Below are 23,954 nucleotides of genomic sequence, written 5' to 3'. Positions count from 1 at the left end.
TACAGCTGTAGAGGGAAGGAGGTTGGCTTTGTGTATCACGTACAGCTGTAGAGGGAGGGAGGTTGGCTTTGTATTTCACGTACAGCTGCAGAGGGAAGGGAGTTGGCTTTGTGTATCACATACAGCTGAAGCAGGAAGTTGGCATTGTGTATCACGTACAGCTGTAAAGGGAGGGAGGCTGGCTTTGTATTTCACGTACAGCTGTAGAGGGAAGGAGGTTGGCTTTGTGTATTACGTACAGCTGTAGAGGGCGGGAGGTTGGCTTATATTTCACGTAAAGCGGCAGAGGGAAGGAAGTTGGCTTTGTGTATCACGTACAGCTGAAGCAGGAGGTTGGCATTGTGTATCACGCACAGCTGTAAAGGGAGGGAGGCTGGCTTTGTATTTCACGTACAGCTGTAGAGGAAAGGAGGTTGGCTTTGTGTATCACGTACAGCTGTAGAGGGAGGGAGGTTGGCTTTGTATTTCACGTACAGCTGCAGAGGGAAGGAAGTTGACATTGTGTATCACGAACAGATGTAGTGGAAAGGAGGTTGGCTTTGTGTATCGCGTACAGCTGAAGCGGGTGGTTGGCATTGTGTACCACGTAAAGCTGTAGAGGGAGGGAGGTTGGCTTTGTGTATCACGAACAGATGTAGGGGGAAGGAGGTTGGCTCTGTGTTTCACGAACAGATGTAGTGGGAAGGAGGTTGACTTTGTGTTTCACGAACAGATGTAGTGAGAAGGAGGTTGACTTTGCGTATCACGGACAAATGTAGGGGACGGAGGTTGGCTTTGTGTTTCACGAACAGATGTAGTGGGAAGGAGGTTGACTTTGTGTTTCACGTACTGCTGCAGAGGGAGGGAGATTGGCTTTATGTGTCACGTACAGCTGTAGAAGGAATTAGGCTGGCTTTGTATTTCACGTACAGCTGCGGGGGGTGGGGGGAGGCTGGCTTTGTATTCACGTACAGCTGCGGAGGAGGGAGGTTGGCTTTGTGTTTCACGTACAGTTGTAGGGGGATGGAGGTTGACTTTGTGTTTCACGTACAGCTACAGAGGAAGGGAGGTTGGCTTTGTGTTTCACGTACAGCTACAGAGGGAAGGAGGCTGGCTTTGTGTACCATGTACAGCTGTACAGGGAAGAAGGTTGACTTTGTGTATCACGTTCAGCTATACAGGGAAGGAGGTTGGCTTTGAAACAAAATTAATGACATATGTATCGTTCTTGTTTCCTGATGTTATGGACTTTTTCTTTGTTTGTACGCAAAATGCATTTTCTCATTGGCCGATATTTTCTTTTCATTTCTCGATGAAAAAATTCTAGCTCCGTCCACTTGAAAATGATTGGAGGAATCAATGGCAACACGCCACCTTGCGGAGAATCTATTGGAACTGCTTTTGTGGTTAGATAGCTTATCTGCTCACGGATTCACACGGTGTGTAGATCGCTGTCATTGTGTTAATAAAAACAGACCACAACACCATAAAATATTCAAATATTTTACGATGTACACAAACAATTAAAAGACGAATAAATACCGGAAGTAAGAGGGAAAATCTGTCTTTCTATATTTTCACACATTTTCTTCAAGCTAAAAGTAATATTACTCGCCACCAGATCAAAACGTCGTATAAATTTTGTGTCCGATTTACAATCACAAGACGGATTTCAATCTTTGTGTTGTCTTTGGCTTTGATGCCCAAAATGATGGCGAATTTGATGAGAATCAAGCCAACATCAGCGATACCTTATCTGTTTCATCTGTCTTGAAAGCGAGGCGCCCACTCATTATTGAAATTTGAATGACTGAAGTGGCGCGAATTAGCTGTCAATGACGTCACGGCACGCCAAACAAACTGCTATGCACAGCAATTTGTTGAAAAAAAAAATCCTTTTTGTTTTTGTTGTTGAAGCGTATCTCAGGTTTTAAATATCAGCTTTGATAGGAATGTGACATTTAGTTATATGCTGAGACGAAAGAATGAAACATCATGAATGCGCGCAATCGTATCAAAGTTTAAAATGTCGAAACACACCGTAAGACATTTCAGGAAATTGCAGATTTTTGACAAAAAAAAATATTCTGAATGACGTCAACATTTCCAACACTGTCATGTTAGATTAATTTGTATGAACTTTACACTGATATCAAATTATAGTTTACGACTCACCCTCTCAACCTCCTTAGATTTGGGAAATTATAACTCACGGCATTCCTAATAGATTGTTTGCTTTTGTAAACGTTTTACAAGTCTTCCGCCTTTTTCAGAGATGCCGATTGATGAAGATTTAGAGGAAAAGTATCGGTCGTCTTAAAGATCCTTTTGAAGAATGTTCTATTTATTTGCTTTTTTAATGGACATATTTGCTTCTTGTAAGTTTGCCTGGTTGCTCCGCCTTGTTACCTTGGTCTCACCTGGGGTGTTGGCATTTCTTTGAACGTAGTTGGAATGACTAATATTTACATGGCGGTATTGTCGATTAAGCAGAAGACGCTTTCTCTTTCGTAATACCTGGTCCAATCCGCCTTGTACTTTTTCAGGAGACTCCATGTTAATCTTTCTTTTTATTAATATCAATTTTCATCTAATTCGAGGTCGAGTTAAGACTCTGCTAACATGCCAGAATTTTCTTAGTTCTTCTTTGCCCTCTTTTCATAGATATATAAGAACAATTAACTAAGTTTTTATATAATATAATACTATTTTTATGCTAATGACTATACCACAACCGAACTGAGTATATTTTGATTAAATTTGATGATCTGACCACACATGGTTTACAACATATTTGCTATTAAACTGTGCCCCTGAGATGGCTGATTTTTTCATACGAGGATGAATTTACGGAAGAGTTTATCAATATAGATCATAAAGACCTTGCAAAGTCGTTCGATTTCACTTGCAAATATATTGATGACGTCATTAAATAACAAGAAATCATGGACTATGTCCATCGTATATACCCAGTAGAATTGGAAGTCAATGACACTATAGACCCACATAGACAGTTTTCCACGAAGCTGTATGATAAGCATAATGATTTCAATTTCCCTGTTGTGAATTTTCCATTTCTGGATAGCAACATTCCTGCATCCCCAACCTGTGGTGTTTACATGTCGCAACTGATCCGATATTCAACGGCCTGTTCCCATTACCACGATTTTTGTGCAAGAAGTCGTCAATTGACCGACAAACTTGTACCACGGTGCGTTGAAAATATAAAGGTGAATGAAAATGTTTTAAGGTTGCCATAGTGATTTTATTGAGAAATATATTTCTTTGTGTGATGTGAAAATGGGCGTGTTTAATACTCATTTCTTTGACTGTTGGCTCCGTTATCGAATACATTGTTCTCATTTTAGAACGTGACACCACTTACCTGAAGATTTAGATTTACTTTTTAGATATTCATCGTAAGTTACGTAAAAAATATCTTTGCGGTATTTTCTGAAACCATTTTAAACACGTGAAACAGCTTAGTGTGTACATGGTACGTCACAACCGAAAGATTTCCAAAAAGTAATAAAACCCAATTGTAATAAAATAATTATTGGGTTATTTTTCCATTTCAAGGTGTCTGAGAAAGTTGATATTAGATTGGATGCTCTCAAGAGAGAGAGGGATAACTGGGATGGGGGTGGGGAGACGTAATATGTTCTGATTTTTCCAATTATGCAACTACAACGACCTTGTTTCATACGAATTAATGGTCTGATAGCCATACTATTTTCATCTATATCGATGGCTGTTGTTTATTAGAATGTGTTCAATGCTACAATGAGTAAGACGGCCATAGTGTGTATGTATTTGTATCACTTTACTGGTGAGACGTCAGCAGACGATTTTTCATGGCTGTCTGATTGCAGTCGTGATCCGGATGATTTCATATTTACCAGTGTCATTTACATCTACAAATAGATATTCCGTTATTATTTCGCTGAAACCCTTTTCATTTGCCTTAAATCAAACGATACGTGAATTCTCAATGATTTCTTAGAGCTAGACATTTAACACTGGAAAAGCTTCCTTGTATAACGGAAAGGAGACATTTTTGTTCGGAGCTCAACTGCGAGGAGTTATTTGTCGAGAGAAATCTTGTAATCAACTTTATCATTTGTAGAGAAATCTTATTATCAACTTCATCATTTGTAGAGAAATCTTATCATCAACTTCATCATTTGTAGAGAAATCTTATCATCAACTTCATCATTTGTAGAGAAATCTTATCATCAACTTCATCATTTGTAGAGAAATCTTATCATCAACTTCATCATTTGTAGAGAAATCTTATCATCAACTTCATCATTTGTAGAGAAATCTTATCATCAACTTTATCATTTGTAGAGAAATCTTATTATCAACTTTATCATTTGTAGAGAAATCTTATCATCAACTTCATCATTTGTAGAGAAATCTTTATCATTTGTAGAGAAATCATTATCAACTTTATCATTTGTAGAGAAATCTTATCATCAACTTCATCATTTGTAGAGAAATCTTATTATCAACTTTATCATTTGTAGAGAAATCTTATCATCAACTTCATCATTTGTAGAGAAATCTTATCATCAACTTCATCATTTGTAGAGAAATCTTATTATCAACTTTATCATTTGTAGAGAAATCTTATTATCAACTTCATCATTTGTAGAGAAATCTTATTATCAACTTTATCATTTGTAGAGAAATCTTATCATCAACTTTATCATTTGTAGAGAAATCTTATTATCAACTTTATCATTTGTAGAGAAATCTTATTATCAACTTCATCATTTGTAGAGAAATCTTATCATAAACTTTATCATTTGTAGAGAAATCTTATCATCAACTTCATCATTTGTAGAGAAATCTTATTATCAACTTGATCATTTGTAGAGAAATCTTATATCATCAACTTGTATCATTTATCATTTGTAGAGAAATCTTATCATCAACTTCATCATTTGTAGAGAAATCTTATTATCAACTTTATCATTTGTATCTTATCATCAACTTCATCATTTGTAGAGAAATCTTATTATCAACTTGATCATTTGTAGAGAAATCTTATTATCAACTTTATTATTTGTAGAGAGAATTTTTTTCATCAACTTTATCATTTGTAATAATAATAAGCTCTCAGAAGCAATAAACATCATAACCATCTTTTAACGTTGAACTTAATTAGTTAGATGTACAGAGTAATTAGTGTAATCGATATTCAATATATTGGTTTTATGCTAACCTATGTATTAGCTTGTCCTCTTTTCATTAAGATAATTGCATTGGGTTGTACCATGGATATTTTAACCAAAATACTAAAAGTTTCCGGACTAATACACCGTTTTAATACGTTTTCATTGCCATGATCTTGAGACTGTGTGTCATTTGATGTTGTTCAACGACTATTGACTAACTATCAGAGGGTTCCATGGGGAATAAGCATGCAATACCGTTGACAAGACGTGGACTACTCCTCAAGCTTTTGAATTAGTCTGTGCTCAGCGAAATTTGCTTATATCGTTACAGTTTACAAATTGCACAATGGACTGCATAATTATTTTGCTTTAAACAACATTTTCTTCACTAAACAAGCAAATGGTTATTGTGTCCATGTCCTACATGGTGCTATCTTCCACACCCTTTATCGGAAAATTCAATTTCATCCCTGTCCGTACATCTTTCTGAGAGACTGCGGTGTGCCTCGGAGAACTTTTAAACAAGACTATTTTTTTGTCTTGCTCCCCATCAATTTATTTCAGAAAACTGTAAAGATTTTTCTCCATGGTGGAGAACAATTTCCATGGCCTTACACTAAGTAATGACATATTTTCTACAAAATGCATATACATCAACGTGACATAAAACAACAGGACGCCTGTGGGAAAATCATTCGTGTTGGTTTTAAAGTAATATAATCTTAGGTAGGTCTGTTCCGCAGACTGGGCTATCTCAGCCTTTGTGTTCTTGTCGCCAGGAGCATTGATCTCGTTATCTTAGAGACGGACATGCTTCTTTGAAATATCGACCTGTTCCCAAAAACATAACAGATCATAAACATGACTTCACGCACAAAAACGATACCAGATAATGACAACGATAAGAATTTATTTCTTGAAAGATAGGAAGAAGATGGCGATATGGAATTAAAAAGTATTGATAACTTTCTGTAAAGTATTGCTTGTCTTTTAGATTACGCTCTTTGTCTTATCTGCTTCTTTTAGAATTTGTTGGTTGTTAAGTAAGTAATGTTAATGGTATACAGCATATATAGTATCCCTAGATTACTGCAAAGTAGATAATAACGTTAAAATTTGACCTTTCCTGTTTTCAGTAGGTCAAATAAGCACTGGACAATACCTTAAAAGCATGTATATAACCGCAATTTTATCAGTATTATTATCAAAGAAGTCTTCTGGGATCGTGTCATATCCAACATCTCTTGGTGATCTGTTCTCCTGCATATTTTTACAATATGTAATAAAAATGTAGGCATTGTCTTTTCTTCTCAGTATATTTTCAAAAAAGTACCTACATTAACTGCAACATAACATTAATTGAAAGATCAACGACGGTGTTAAGGTATTCTCGTACATGGAATACAGATAATGACAGACGCTCCTCGCTATACATGTTTCATTTGAAGACACGATTCTGAGCTCGACGGTCACATGACTAAGACATATACGCCAATTAAAGATGTTGTCAAGTCAAACAAATGAGATAGAACACAGAAAAACGGATGGATAGTGTAATGAAAGTATTTCAAGGCGTCACTGAGACTAGCTTTAATTTTATTTAGTCGCGAAATATTTCAAGTGCCGAAATAAAAATCTCAATTAAATGCTTGACGAGTACGCTTCAATCTATTAGATGTAACGGTACAATTTATTAGCTGAAAGTTGATCTCGTTATCCTAAAAATTCTAGTCCTGGTTTAGAAAATGTTGCATTGATAAACAGATTGTCCGTATGGTAGCTTACTATTCAACATAAACAATTGAAATAATTGCCAAACGAAAACTTCAGAAGAATTCAGGTATGACGGAAGACGTCAGAAAAAAAATGGCAATTGAATTATATACAGCTGCAAAATGAAAGCAACACGGCAGCGATAAATAGTTTTTCTGATCTGATTGATAAAATCCTCCAAAGATCTTCCCACAGCTATCTGAATATCCATGGGTATTTACAGTAGCGTGATGTTCAAAACATGACAAGGGTAGTCGGTGCTGTTTACCACTTTCTTACTATGAAGTGTTGTAACTGATACCCATTCTAGGCTAGTCCGATTTCTTACGTTAGATAATTGGACCAGATTGTAATAAAGTAGTAGCTCAGTAGAGGTATATCATTGTAATGATAAATCTAAAAACACATGGACAAACACACTTGAGACTCAACACAGAGTAGTTATCTTTAAATTATATTGAACCTGGGAGTATATTGACAGATGTAGCAGATGTTAAGATTTGGACGTATAATCCACGTCTCCGTATGTTTATCAAATACAGACATTTCTAACGACACAACAGACATTGATGGGTTTTGTGATTGAATATGCGGAACAAAACACATCTCACATTTCGGGTCCATAGTATAAGGACCAACAAGCACTCTGAAATGTTTGTTTTCGAAATAAGAGATTAGTTGCTATTTGCTAATGGGTGATTTTCTGTTTGAATATTTGACTTTGATACTGTGTAGTTGGAAATATTCGCGAGGAGATAATTTTTGCTCTATTCACGGTCACTAAAAATAGCACCAAAAAGATATCCGAAGAATATTTCTTAAGTGACTGAAAATCTCAAAATATATATTTCATGCCTCTTTACATGGACTGCAATGGGATTTTATATTCGCGAACTAGCCAAAACAGGGACAACAGCGGGAATATCAGCTCCGCGAAATTGAACAGTTGAACAGTAAAAGAAACGTAACCATTCTTAGATGGTCAGACCTTACACAACACTAACCACATTCCTTATGTTATGCAACGTTTTATGTAGAAAGTAGCATATTCACAACAAAGAGTAGAATGTATGCATTGGTAGCACCGGTATTGCCGAAATGAAAATATCCAACTGAGCATTTTATAGCAGTTCATTTCGTTTAAATATTTCATTTTTTAAATATCTTTTACCTTTTAATTCATTTAATTGCTAAAATGTCGATTAAAGTTTAAAAAACAATTTTTCCCTACAGTGATTTATTGTAAGTCAAAGTTTTAAAGTGTATAATTTCACTTACCGTTGGATTTGGTGCAGGATGAGAACTTTAAATCGTTACTTGAATATCCGTTATCAATAAATCATAGCCGTTTTGGATATTCTAATCACATACATTTCAACAACCTTAAAAAGCATAAGAGGTATCTCCATCGCCGCTCTAGTAAAGTGCATATCTCGGTCACGTTTCGTTTATGGAACTGTAATTATTACATAAAAGCAAATGTCCCTCGTATTTTAACGATGTTTGTTTCTTTCAAATTAGCCATAAAATGACGTTATCAGCGAATGAATTTGCCCATGGCATATTGCAAAATTTCATTTTCGCCAATCTCTATATGCTTCGGTCTACTTATAATGTTAAAAAGTGCTAAACAGTTGTATCACATAAGGAACAGTGATGATGTTTTTAAATTAAGGTACCACGAGGTATATTTAACATGGAGACACAATCGATAAAGACACTTAGCAAACTTCTCTGTTATCTCGTCCTATAAACTTGTCGACTTTTGTGTCATTTAAATTGTTGTTAAATTAAAAATAATCACTCGGAGATTTACATGGACATCCTCTTTACCGTTGTATAGAATGGTTACAGGAACATCTGAGCCACAGTTTAGAACGCTTTCGTCTCAATATCTCTGTTTAAAATCCGGGAGTTTAATCTCCAATACTCACCATTATACACATACATGTGAATTGGAATGAAAAAAAAAACGTTGCAAGGCTTTACAATTAGAGTCAACGATACATACATACCTCATTCTTATCGCAAAGTACATCTGGTCTTGTTATCCTTATACATTATTTCCTTCAGGGGCCTGCGTGTGAATCTTCCATATTTGGCCTTACTTTTATTGACATTGGGTTTGGATTATGATTCTGTTGCCTTTTATGGTATTTTCTGGGTTTTCTTGTTTTGTTTTGTTTTTGTTTTTTTGGTTTTTTTTTCTTTTTTTTTTTTTTTTTTTGTTTGTTTGTTTTTTGTTTTTTGGTGATTTTTTTTCGTTTTTTTTTGTTTTTTTGTTTTTTTTTTTTTGTTTTTTGTTTTTATTTGTTTTTGTTTTACACATATACTCTTTTAAATATATTTTAGCCATTTGGAACTTACAAATATTCATATATGGATAATTTAAAAGAATATCTAACTTGTCCTGTATTTATTTATTATTCATTCGAAAAGACATACAGAAGGTTACCGGCACTCCCATATTTAGCAATTGTATTATAAATGTTGAGAATTGGTTCCTTTGTCACAAAACGTGAGAAGGGTAAAGGAACTCGCGAGTGCTCTTGAATGATTCAATACCAATTTACAGTAGTATCTTTCACTCACTTATGCCAAAGCCCATTCCAGTATTTTATAGATTGGTGTTTGTTATCGAGATACATAACTAACCTTATCAACTGCGAAAGTAACGTTACCCAGGAGACACAACCACCGCGCGCCTCAACAGATCAGTGTCCAGTCTTTGGCCAATCAGGCCATCAAATCGTTGACCGGTCCCTATTAGGATCACTGACTGGAAGCCGGAGGCAATAAATAGATGGACAGCATCAAATGAAGATTAGCGTTTACATGTTCTTGGTGTCAATGAAGGTGTATTCTACGCAATGATCCCGGAGCAATGCCAAGCAGATATTATTGGCGGAAGTTGTTATCAAAGCGGATTTTCGTAAATAGTCATTTTAGTATATGTCTTGGTAATCATCCAAACTGTTGTCAGTTTGATTTTGCGGTATGGTTTTGTTTTAGGAATACAGTCAATAATAGTCATTATTTTTACAAAACAGAATTGCCTTGTTGGTTCGACCATGTGCCATGTGTTTTATCGATTGCGCAATGACATTGATTTTTTAAGTGCATAAATAAATACTTCTCAGAAATTATTGCTTCAAATCAATTTTGCTTAATTTTGGGGAAAGACATTTTGCTAGCATCACAGAAGAATCCCGTCTCCTTTTGCTGTAGACATAGCTTATCAAAGAAGACCCGATGTATTCTCAAATGTCCATGGACCTATAAAACACATGTTTCACATCAATTTTCCACCATTTCCTTTTGTTATGAGAACTTTTCATGCCTTGCTTATCTCGTTTTAGTTTCTCTGTAGGAAACAAAAGTAATTTTTTTTTCATTGTGAGCATCGTGAACTAAACACACTTCCTGGTCATTTATCATACATGATGCTAATTCTAATGGGTGTGTTTAATCTATGGAAATAGAGTAGTGTGTTGACTACTGTCACCGTGTGCTCAATGAAGCCGATGCCTTGGAAATCACGGATTACTTGTATGTCCTTAATTCTCTCGTAGAACATCTATTGTACTGATTGTTTGAAGTTTCCAATACGAAATTAGATTCTTCTGGTTTGTTTCATAATATTTACATTCATTACATCATGTTACATGAAGTATGATCAGTTTTTTGCCACTCAATATCTGTATTCATGGAGCCCCAAACAATTAACTATAACACAAATTCATACCAATTTTCTTCGTTCAGACTGAACGGTAAATGCAAACACTGCGGATACGCCATTTCATCTTTATGCTAATTTGTTTGAAAAAAAGGGGATTATTAAGCGTTAAAATTTGATTTCGCTTAATCAAGTTCGTTTACCGAGACGCATTATAGCATGTGAGTGGTTATATTCAGAGCGAAAAGCAGGAAGAAAAATGGACAAAAACATTAATGTTGATTGAATTGGTTTATGCTTGTGATTTTTCTTGTAATAAATCATTTGAATAGTTACGACTGTCAAATTTATGTCTCCAGTTTTGCTTCTTTGATAGATTGCCATCCATTGTTCCATCAGAATCATTTATGATTTTCCATGTTCTTTTGTGTATAGACATGTGAGTGATATTGATTGGTGGGATGTAAATCGCTTTCCTTAACTCACAGAACAGACGACTGTGGTATTCAGTAACATTGATGTATCTGCTGAGATCACTTTTTTGTGGGTGGGGGTGGGGGTGGGGGCACCAGTTAAGTCGTTTCTGTTTTCCTCATCAAACAGATGTGAGTACTCTATGATATCTTAAATAAATAAACAAAGCAAGGATTGACGCAAATTGCGTTGGTGGAACCAAGTATCCATTATAAATGTCAGGAATAATGGACCTCCATACACCTTACATTCAAATTATAGTATAAATATCTATTTGGTCTGTTTGTATTGAATACTGCACGAAAAATTGTATTAAATTAAATGTATATGCCCGAGTTCATAAAGGAAAAGTTTTTTTTTTGTTAAATTAATAGGATGCAACATCCGTCAGTTCATCACCACAGATGCATGCAAGACATTGGTACATTCTCTTGTTACTTCTAGGTTAGACTATGGTAACGCGTTACTCGTTGGTGTATCTGATACACTAATGAGCCGCCTGCAGAGGGTACAGAACACCGCAGCACGCCTAGTTACCCGTACTCGAAAGAGGGACCACATTACACCAGTCCTTTACTTATTGCATTGGCTGCCCGTGCGATTCCGGTCACAGTACAAGATTTTGATGTATACATACTAGGCAATAAATGGAACAGCTCCTGAATATTTGCAGGAACTTGTCACTGTTTATCGGCCGTCACGATCACTACGATCGGAGACAGAATCCTTGTTGTGCATTCCAAACTCTCGGACTGTGACTTATGGTAACCGGTGCTTTGGAAAGGTAGCGGCCACTTTGTGGAACAGCTTACCATCTGCTACTAGAAAGTCAAAATCCCTGGCCAAATTCAAGAGGGATATTAAAACCCACCTGTTTACGTCTGCATTTTAGACTCTCACGCAGACGTCCTGTATGTACATACTTTCACCACTACTTACTTGATTTGGTTACTGTGTTACATATGTTGATTACTGTGTTATACATGTTCTGTAAATTTTATAGTAAGATTATTATGTAATTGTGAAGCGCATTAGAGTATTTTGTCAAAATAGATAGTGCGCTATATAAATGTTGTATATTATTATTATTATTAATAGCTGTATTTGGTAAGATACTGTACATACGGCTGTTAAGTGCGTATCTACTCCAATGGATTTATTCTAAAACATGCATAACTTTAAATACGTTGACACACCTTTTCATTACGTTCCTAATTTCTTTTAAAATGAAATCACAGTTCACAACCGACTTTCTGTTTCTTTTTTCTTTTGAAGGACCTACAGTATGTAACAGTTCATGAAGTGCTGAAAGTAAGTATGAACAAACTGTTAGATTTATCTGTACCCTGTCGTCTGCAGATATTTGTTTTCATGATTGACATTTCGTTTTGAATATAATCTTTTATCCATATATTCATGTATACACCGATTGCTTGAAATTAGGTCTGTTGCACCCGTGGATAAAGCGGAATCAATTTTGTAAAGAAAGTGAGTCTTGGTCCTCTGGGGCGTGAGGAGCGAACCCAATAATGAAAATGGGAAATTTCCTCTTCATCAGAAGGAGAGGATTCTATCCAAATTTTGTCTGAATTGTCATTGGATGAAGGGAAATCTGTGTGGTATAAACAATGCGTCTTGGCCCTAAGGAGCGGGAGAGTCGGGGTATTATAAGCGAAATCTTTGAAAACCTACTCTTCTTGTCAAATTAATCAAAGTTTGACCAAATTTTAGCTTAGGCACGCTTTGGTAAATGGGACTCAGTTTTGTATAAACGATGAGTCTTTAGCGGGATGGGCAGGGCCCAGTAGGAGATATACAGCAATTTCATCTGAAGCATGTTTAGATGAAGTGGGTTTAAATGGCGAGTGCAGGATAAGCTGGAGCTAATGAGGTAATATGGCAAACACTATTTCTTTTTATTGAATGCCTCGATTCTTTCCAAAATATGTGTAAATCATCCTTGCAATAAGCAGGCATTTGGAAGGGGGCTCAATGAGGGAATGAGTTAATTCTTTAAACCCTTTGTAAACTGTGGGATTGGTTGAATTTTTTTCCTAAATTTGATCTGAAGCATCCTTGGGTGAAGTATGGGACAGAAGGGCGGGGCCAAATAGGAGAAATATCTATATATAAACGCTCTTCATTTACTTTAGATGTAGCATTTTCATCAACTGAAACCAGGTGAGCGATACAGATCCTTTGGGCCTCTTGTTTTATGTCTCATCACAGTGTTCAGGGTGCGTGTCCCTTGTTGACATATTGACTCTTTGCTGATACTTTTGACTGACGACAGGAGCAAGTTTATTTTTTCAAAGTGAATTTTGGGAAACATTTAGGAATGACTTTGAAGAGAATCGGCAATTATACAGTGTGTTAATGACAGTTTTTAGTGTAGCCACTTAAACGTTCCAAGAAAGCAATGACGCAGTTCATTATTTTTCTGATGGCACACGTTATCTTTTGGGCTTTGAATTTAGCATTTGCCTGTGTGATGAAGGTTAATTATGTGTAAGAGGCATAGCATTTCATTCCTGACATTTCACTCAAATATCACAAAGATGTCATTAGGAAATGTCACAAAGTATTGTTTTTAAGAATTTATAGGAAAAGTCACAATCACCTTTGTCATTAAAATGTCACTGTAGGATGTCAAATTGTTTTTTTTTAAATGCCATGATGAACTGTACATTTGAATTATTACTATAAAACGACACAATAAAATTTCCACGTAACATATTAAATCTGATTAAACTTTATTCCGTGTTCAAACTGTGTGTGTTATATTATCACAAAGTCTTAAAGTCATTGAAATTGAATCACAGCAACAAACATGACGACGCGGATACTATAATTTTGGTGACTGACCATTGTTTGAAAATATTTGCTGAACTCGCAACTCTTAAAAAACTTTTAACATCAATAACCACCAGCAATGTGCTTTAAAACATTGATTTCAACAATTAAAAAGTAAATAGACAGACAGACAGACATGGTTATGATGTAGCATCAATATTACGATGGAATAAATTTCAAAATTAATCTATCGGATCAAGTTACTTTCTATTAAAACTGTAAAGGAACCATAACTATATGAAGAATAAGAGGATACGTCACACAGACGTTAGGTGATGAAAAGTGTAAATCCTGAATCTAAAATGTAAGGGGGAAAAACTGTCCGGATAGCCAAAGTTACCATGGCTGAAACGCAGAGGTTGACAATTTATTCTATCATAAATTCCGTTATCGAGAAAGCCCCGCCTACTGTTATCTGTAGTTTTATTTGCCGCCTACCTACTACTCACAATTTCAGCCATTTGCTTTGTTTTCCTTGCCTACGATATTTTGTCGGTATATGCCGTTTGTTTGCTATCTAATGTTTCATGTTTACTTCATGCAGCTAACTGTATAATAGACTACAAGTTTGCATATTAAAACGTTTTGCTGAATTTAAATTTTGCGCGAGGATAAGATTTATTGCCGTTTTATTTCTAAGACTTATAGGAAAATCACACTACAATATTGATTCTTAAATATGCCGAGAATTTCCATTACAAAATCTCGAGAAATGGCGAGATCAAAAGATATATTGGGAACAAAACCAATGCTATGTTTAAATATATAAAATGCGTGAATTTAGAGTTTCCCTGTTGAAGACGGTATGTTTCTACGTCGGTGCTTTACAACAATAAAAGACATTCCGAACAGTGCATGCATAATTTCCCTGAAACAATCAGTTAGTTGACACTTTAAATGAAGACTGCATTTAATATTATTTCCTTTAAGATATCTACGCTAACGCGCTCCAGAGGAAGCAACAGTCAGTATTTTTTTTAATGAATTAATACTGACATTAAACATCTGAAGAACAGATTTCCATCAATCAAAATGCAGATTTGACAAAATCACGTGCACTCTTAACAAGGTTTGGTTTATATTGTTTAAGGTACTTTCAACACCTAAGGTCATTTAAGGACAACTTTTCTGTATATGCGAGTTTAGCGCGTGTGTTGAGTGCGTGCATGTATGAGAGGCTGCGATGTGCTTGTGTTAGCCTTCTTGTGATGTTCAAGAACTGGTGCCGACTTTATAGAGCTGTATTTCTTATGTATACAGCCGAAAGACCCCAGCAGGACACATCGCCCCTGACAACGGACAAACAAGACCTCAGAATACCACAATACTAAGCATTAAGCGAAGATTAATATCTGCGATTTTAAAGACCCCAGCCATGTCTACCACATGCAATCTAGAAGATTATACATATTTGCATACTTTGATATTGTGATGGCGACGTCATCTGACCTACATTTCTGGTGCTTTTTGAATTTAATGATGTCATGTTAGAACAAAAACGTCAACTGACAACACCTTGATGTCGTGTGGCAACTTTGGAGATGCCACATGAAATCTTCAAATGAGGCTACACATATGACCTCTTGGGCCAATAATCGTGTGTATCAGGAACGTTGGTGTTAATATGCGTTCCCGGTCTTGAGTTACGGTGATGACTCTAATAAGAAACTTTGGAACTACGACCCTAACCTGAATTTGGTGATGGTGGTAAGTTTATAGGATTGCCTAGTAATGATCTGAGCTTGTCAGTTTGGCTTATTCCCGTTGTCATTGTAGGTTTCAATGAAGCAAGTCCCCTGCTGGCAATATTCCCATATCACGTCATCTATTGACAGTTAAATGACGGACTTGTGACATAATCGGGCTGTCAATCCCGAAATAGCGTGACGTATGTTTACTTTTACGCCTTCATGAATCACGCAAATTCACAGAGATTGAATGGTTTTAGAGGGAATGTTTTTCATGCTATGTATTCGTTCAAGAAACCTATCATTACAAGACTAGCCCCATTTGGAAATTTTCACATGAAGAGGTCGTCTTTACGCGCCTAACCTAAAACAATTTACAGCGTTCATAGAATTTGTAACCATATCAATAATTGATTCCTTTGGATTATGCAGGGGGTAAAATGGTTAAATGATGAATGCCAGCCTGAAATTCCGGGTTTGTATCGAAATTGATAAAAGTATCAAGTCACAATGCATGACGTCCTTAAGAATCACAATATATCAATATACACTACAGGTTCGTCAAAGACAAATTAGATCCCTAACATAACAACACAAAGACAAGGTGTACCACTTCGTCACCAAGAGACAAACTATGTTACAACCACCACGCAAATACCATGTATACCACAGGGTCATCAGAAGTCTAAATATGTCCCTAAAACAACACACAAAGACAAGATACAGTTTCATTTTGTATTTTTTTAATTTAGGAGATCACTATATTTATTGAACTCTGAACTACGGGGTAATACAGGTTCAGAGTTCAGAGTTCAGAAATCAGTTCGGAGTCCACCACAAGAAGTTGTGTACATTCAACCACTTACACTGTTACTACAAATCTAGAGATTTTTGATGATTCTTTGAGACAAGTCAAAATCTTTTTGTACTTCCCAGTCGACCGATACAAATCTTGCAGAAAACAGCAAAAAGCATAGCAATTCATAAAACAGTGAATTATGGGATCGGAATGGGCTGACTCTGTGATTACATAAAACTTTTATCTAATTAACTTTACTTAGAGAAGTGATCACGGAATGTCTAGAAAATAAAGCCAACATTATTTCATAATTGTGTTTATTCCCTACAGACATCATTAAGATCAATCAAAGGTCACAAGCCAGGGAATACATGCATTGCGGATTCCGTCTAATTGTTTATGCGTATCTTGAGGACACAGACTGTCTTTGGCGAGACGTTGTACTGTAACAGTTGGTGTATTGTTTCATGTAGAATAACAGCGGAATAGGACGATATGGTAGCATGTAACTGCCATCTACTTGTCGCGTTGCCATAATAATTTATCTCGACAAATTGTCATATTGTCTCATTAAGTCGACTAGTCGTGATAAATATCGCGAGAAATTGATCTTTCAGTCGTCTTAGGTATCATGACGACACTAATTTTTGTCGCGTTATTGCTCGAAAGTGACATGTGTTGAAACTTTTCTTTCTGATAAAATAGATTCATGGGTTATGCGGGAGATCTCGGTATTTTTCGTGACGAAGAGAAAAAATCACTGTATCGAGTGTAGGGTTAGCCGCCTAGGTTCCTCGGTGTAATGTATATTACCGAGGTATCCCGATTAACGTGTCAGAGGAAGTAGTGTTTAACGCAAGTGAGATCCGAGCCATAGATATCTAATCCTAGATGCCGCTCGGCGGCGCCTGTGACGTGTCTAGCGGTCCGCCATCTTGGGAAGGTATTGTACAAGCTGTCAAGTTATTACCATGTACAAATTGATGTTTTACAGAATGTGTGCCTTATCCGATTTACCTTTGTATAATAGGGCCTATTAATTTTGACTTGTAAACATATATATAGTGTTGAGTAGTAGATGTCATTGTAACAGGCAGTGTTTCAAGTAATGATGAAAGGGTTTTTTTGGAGTGCCATCATTAAGTATTTGAGCAGCTATACTAAGAGATGGTCATTCGCCTGATGTAAGGAGTAGTTTTTTTTATTTTGCTGTAACATTATATTGTGCACTGACATGTTTGCAAAGTAGTGTGATTTATTACAGTTACCTTTTGTGTTTGACCGTAGTTTTATTTTGGTAACAAAATAAGCAGCTAGCCTATATCTTGGGCTTATTTGTGATGAATACAGAACATGTAGACAGATGGTGCCAGTGCTGCATATGTAGAGAGTGTATACTTTGTATTTGACTGGTGCAATATGGGACTTAAGATAAAGTAGTTTGCACTTCAAGCAAGGTCACACTGTACTTGTTTTCAATATTGTCATGAATGATGTGATTGTTGTTGCATCAATTTCAAACAGTTATTGGATTATAGGTTTACCTTCTCTACACATGTATGTGAATGTTCAATGTGAAGGCAAACAACATGCTGCACTTCATTAGAATCGCCTGTAAGAGAGATCCGATTGTATATTACCTTACATTGTTTTGCTGTCGTCTCCTCATTCCTAATGCACCAAAATTCAAGAAAGTAGCAAGTGGGATTATATTATTCATAAATTACTCATATAAATATCAAGGCATACTTGTGCACCTCATTTTCTTGTGTCATTTTGCAGATTCACCCTGTATTTCGTTACGTATTAAAATATTAATGAAAATGTATCTTAGTTTCATGTTTTTACTAAGACTCCCACAGTCACACTGCATGTGACTATATATATTATTAATTAGTGCATCTCATGGTCAGAGGCTGTTAGCTGCTGTGTGGTACTTTGCATTCAGTGTTCTGCATGGTGAGATAACCTTTAATAGATGTATTCACAAATGTTATTCGCTCTACAAATTAAGTGCGTAAATCCTGGAGTATATTGTTCCTTACTTCTATATTGCCTTTTTCATTGCTACAATCAAGTTATTTATTACTATTTAAAAAAAGGATGAATTTGAGTAAAATACTATTTATCATCTCTTAATTGTTCTTTTTTATTGTTTTTTCTCTCTCCTTTTTTGGGGGTGGGTGGGTTATCATATGTCAATTTACTGTTTTTACATTTTTACATTTTAAACATTTCCGTTGTTTTTTCTTTAATTTTAATTCCCGATAACTCCACTTTAAGATGACAACAGCATAGAACTTTTTCTCGGCTTTAAAATGAAGTATCATTTGTGTTGATACGTGGGCTAGTGACCGAGCTACACTTTTTTTAGTGGGATTTCTAGCATGAGGCCCATTGTGTAGCTATGGTTTTAGCGCTAGCGGCAATACCTTCCCAAGATGGCGGCGTTGCAGACAGGTTGCGTCAACAGTCGCGGATAGGCCGTGCAGCATCTAGGTTAGAAACCTGTGATCCGAGCAATATCGCGTCAAATTGTCGTGTACTCGTGATAATTAAGGCTATTCAAAGGTCAATTTGTTACGGAATCATCGTGACTTGTCAACTTTCAAACATGTCGTTACACGATATTATCATGATAAGTCGTGTTAACATGGGTTTTTTCGCGGTGAATTATCAAAACGACAAGTAAATGGCAGTTACATGCTACCATAGGACAAAGCTCGGAATGAAGCACTATTTTGTAATCAAATTATCTGAACTGTTAAAAGAAAATAAACGAGCGGAATGGCAAATATTTTGCAGTATTGAGTCGCGACAAATTTCAACGTCAGCTATTCTCGATGTTGTCTCTCATAGGCAATGCTCCATAGATCGTTCTCATACTGATGTTATGATCATTAGGAAACTGCGGTCTTTATGGACTCAAGTTCCGATTCCTTTGGGAGTAATAGGTAATCGAAATTCAGACGTATGTGGTCCGGGAACAAAGGCGGAAATCCGTATATCAGCTGGTATTCCAACGAAATTACATTGCAGTTTATTTTCGGAATGCTTTCTTCAAGTGTCCGTCAATCAACTGTGATTTGGAGCCATTCTGCTTTAAGAGTACGCTAGCACATGAACTGTCCTGTTCTCGGTCAGTGAAATCAGCGACACGTGGTAACTAAAGCGCTACACACGTGACTTGAATATTTCCGGAATGGGTTTGAGTCGTGCTGTCATGGTGACATATCATAATGGTTTTATTCTATAACAAAAAGCAAATATATCAATTTTGAATAATAGCCTCTTAAACAGTATACATGTATGATATATGGACGATATGTATAAGTTTCACGTTTAATATCAAGACTATTATCAGAAGTATGACAGAATACCTGTCACGAGTGAATAACATCGATAAAGACATTCTGTCTTCTGAGTGAAATATATAGGATATTTAACGGAAAATTGATAACTTTTCTTTTTATTGCATTTCAAAGGAAAAATAGATTAAAAATCCGATCCGATTACAAAAAGATAATAAATGGGGTTCAAAATCGACATAGAGTTTAACATTTTGCTCAGTAACAAATCGACACTCTTAAGAAATGGCTGTTTCACGTTGTTATCTGGTAGAAATCGCTTTCACTTCTTATTTTAACCAAATAAGAGATAATCTGCAATATACACGGACATTACTCGATAGAAATTCATATGACATATTTAACCTTCACGCCGAACAAGGAAAATTAACGTTTTGCAACGCGTTTACCAGAAAGCAACACATTGTTTGATTAATCCCACGCAAGTTGAATCGTCACAGGATAAGTTATTAATAGATGTATACATATTTTTATGGAGATGTATATATTATATTAATCGGTTATAGTTTGATGTAATAAAACACGTTTATACCTAGATATACTGACAACTGGTTGCTGTCTCTTACGAAGGTTAACATTACCCGAAAACGACAATACATATCTACATCCAAGATTTACTGTTATAATTTTTACTGAATGAAATCCAGAGGCAATAATTCGATCTACAGACAGAACATGCCATCGTTTAGATTTCATTTCCCATTATAGAAAATAACCTGATACGTTTTATTTCATAGTCGTTTCGCCCCTATTCATTACACGTAGACAGACGAAGGTATAAAAACCAAGGTGAAGTCGTTTGACCATGAAACAAATCGTGGCAAAATGGCGGTGTTCTGTACGTACACAGACTAAAAGACATAACGGTCATGCCTTTGTGGAAACAAATAGGCAATTTCACTATCCAATGACACGATGTTGGACATCATTTTAAACAGATGGGACGCTGAAATGTCTTTTCAATCCATACATGAATAAATGCAGTCAGGATAAACGCATTTATTGGAACCGATTTGGTAATTTTAGTTTGTCAGATACTGAAAATGAGACAATATAAAAACTAGGTAGCAGTAGAGGATATTTGTAATTCCTGTGTTTATCAACACATGAACAGAAAAGAAAAACATTTCGAGGTGGAGTCTTCTTTAGGTAGGTGGTATCTACCTCATTGAACAACATACTGGATGCCCGCCGCATGTTATTCATAGCAATTAGGGTAAAGTGTCCTTCCCAAGAACACAACCAAACTAAGACAGATCGGCCTCCTTATACAAGTTTGATGCTTACTTTAAATATAAGTAAGAAAATTTCCTCCGGATTTGCAGAACAGAAATTGATAAAGATATGAAGTGTATATAATAATTATAGATAAATAAAAAAAAATATGACATGACGGCAATTTATATTTGAACAGATTGCTTGTACATGTTTTACTATCTACTTGAGACCTAGTAAACCTTGTCGGCTGCCACATTTTTCTAACCTTCCACTTCCTAAAAATGAAAATCTTCAGCAAGATTAAGAGGGTCCACTGAACGATTTTGATACAGAACTGCTTCTCGACAAAGTCCTGGATACCACATGCTACTAAGAAAGGTCACAAAACAATTTGCCATTTTCCATTTCGAATCGGTGAGGGAGACGACCATAGAACTATGTACAGACGTTATTCGCCCGTGTAGTATTAGAAGAATTTTCTTGATATCTACAATAAACCAACAATATCACTGGTTACAATTTAATTTTTTTTTTCATGTGTCATATAATCTTATTCCTGCATTCCAGCATCCCTAACCTATAGTGTTTACGTGTCGCGGTTGATTCGATATTCTAGGGCGTGTTTCCATTATAACGATTTTCGTACAAGAAGTCATCAGCTGACAGACAAATTCGTAACACAGGGGTTCAAAAGATGCAGGGTGATGAAAATAATGGAGAAGCTTTAAGGTCGTCATAGTGATCTCATTGAGTTTTTTTTTTTTTTTTTTTAATTTTTGTGCGATATGAAGCTGGGCGTGTTTGATGCTCGTTAATTTGCCTATTGGTTCCGTTGTTATATACACCTTGCTTGAGAACTTACACGGATTGACCAAGGTTTACACGACATTTATATGTTTTAGTTTAAACAATATTCAATAACAAAAATATATATAATCCAGCTGTAACTGATTCACGGAAAACTGCCAAGCTAGACAGGAAGATGAAATCGAAACTCATTTAAGTCGAGTATGAACATCCGTGTATTGCTAAAACATAGCAGCCCACGCTGTACTTAATATTTCATGAAAGGATATTGAAAGAGCTCTCTCTCTGTATGAAGTGGTTATAGCATCGGCCTTTGTCCAGGAACGAAGAGAGGTGACGACCCGGCCAACCATCTCCTGTCCTTATCGGGGCAATAACTTCAATGACGTAAGTCGGCGAGTAAACGTCCGGTTCTAATGCTGGGGATCATTTATTAAAAGCAGTAGGCTCGTTACATTTAATGAAGAGGTCACACGGGGCGATGAATATATATATATATATATGTGTGTGTGTACGTGTTTCTTGGTTACTGACTGACCGAGCTATTACATAGGCCGACCCGGATCTTTCAAAAAGCGGTACATCCGCTACAGTAAGTGGCCGACCGGGATCTTACGACAACGGTACATCCGCTACAGTAAGTGGCCGGCCGGGATCTTACGACAGCAATACATCCGCTACAGTAAGTGGGCGGCCGGGATCTTACGACAGCGGTACATCCGCTACAGTAAGTAGCCGGCCGGGATCTTACGACAACGGTACATCCGCTACAGTCAGTGGCCGATACGGATCTTACGACAGCGGTACATCTGCTACAGTAAGTAGCCGTCCGGGATCTTACGACAACGGTACATCCGCTACAGTAAGTGGCCGTCCGGGATCTTACGACAACGGTACATCCGCTACAGTCAGTGGCCGATACGGATCTTACGACAGCGGTACATCCGCTACAGTCAGTGGCCGTCCGGGATCTTACGACAACGGTACATCCGCTACAGTCAGTGGCCGATACGGATCTTACGACAGCGGTACATCCGCTACAGTCAGTGGCCGTCCGGGATCTTACGACAACGGTACATCCGCTACAGTAAGTGGCCGTCCGGGATCTTACGACAGCGGTACATCCGCTACAGTCAGTGGCCGTCCGGGATCTTACGACAGCGGTACATCCGCTACACTAAGTGGCCGTCCGGGATCTTACGACAACGGTACATCCGCTACAGTCAGTGGCCGTCCGGGATCTTACGACAGCGGTACATCCGCTAAACTAAGTGGCCGTCCGGGATCTTACGACAGAGGTACATCTGCTACAGTCAGTGGCCAGCCGGGATCTTACGACAGAGGTACATCCGCTACAGTAAGTGGCCGGCCGGGACCTTATGACGGCGGTATATCCACTACAGTAAGTGGCCGACACCGATCTTACGACAGAGGTACATCTGCTACAGTAAGTAGCCGGCCGGGATCTTACGACAGCGGTACATCCGCAACAGTAAGTGGCCGGCCGGGATCTTACGACAGTTGTACATTTGCTACAGTGACATCCGCTACAGTAAGTGGCCGGCCGGGATCTTACGACAGTTGTACATTTGCTACAGTAAGTGACCGGCCGGGATCTTACGACAGTTGTACATCCGCTACAGTAAGTGACCGGCCGGGATCTTACGACAGAGGTACATCCGCTACAACCATCGGTATATGCGGTTTATGACAGCAAGTGGACACCAAGGCTCTTACAACGAGCAACCATCCGCGAAAGTAAATGCCGGGGACCGACCTGTACCTATGATACAACGAGAAGTAGGGCTATTTGGGCGTGTGAAGTCGCTAACCCGACACTACTAGCGTTTGAAACAGTTTCAAAGTACGTCTTTGGTAATTTGTGGCGGTACGTCAGTTACGGCTACTGTTGCCGATCAGACATACAAATATAGAATTCTAATTGGTATCAAACTCTTCATTTAACGACAAGTTATAAAAGACTAAGCAATCTAACGAGATCTACAAAATGTAGTGACATTTAAAAGAATTGTTTTATAATTAGTTTTTCATTACATAATATTCTCAACAACAGTAAATGCCACAAATTAAGAACACCTCAATTCTAAATTAACGAGAAGTATTTACGAAGCTCTC

At 37.0% G+C, this 23,954-nt stretch overlaps 1 protein-coding gene across 1 annotated transcript; it reads left to right on the top strand.

The window, feature by feature from the left end:
- The first annotated feature begins 1,322 nt into the window (after positions 1–1,322).
- Positions 1,323–23,529, top strand: LOC132553376 (streptococcal hemagglutinin-like). The gene is made up of 2 exons (XM_060217619.1): positions 1,323–1,385; positions 22,372–23,529. Exons 1-2 carry the CDS (start codon positions 1,323–1,325, stop codon positions 23,527–23,529), a joined length of 1,221 nt encoding a protein of 406 aa, XP_060073602.1.
- Positions 23,530–23,954: the final 425 nt, after the last annotated feature.

The sequence above is a fragment of the Ylistrum balloti genome, unplaced genomic scaffold (assembly GCF_031769215.1).
Source record: "Ylistrum balloti isolate Yb309-2 unplaced genomic scaffold, AGI_CSIRO_Ybal_v1 Utg369636, whole genome shotgun sequence".
In the NCBI taxonomy this organism is placed as follows: Eukaryota; Metazoa; Mollusca; class Bivalvia; order Pectinida; family Pectinidae; genus Ylistrum; species Ylistrum balloti.
This window is presented reverse-complemented; position numbering and strand designations above follow the sequence as displayed.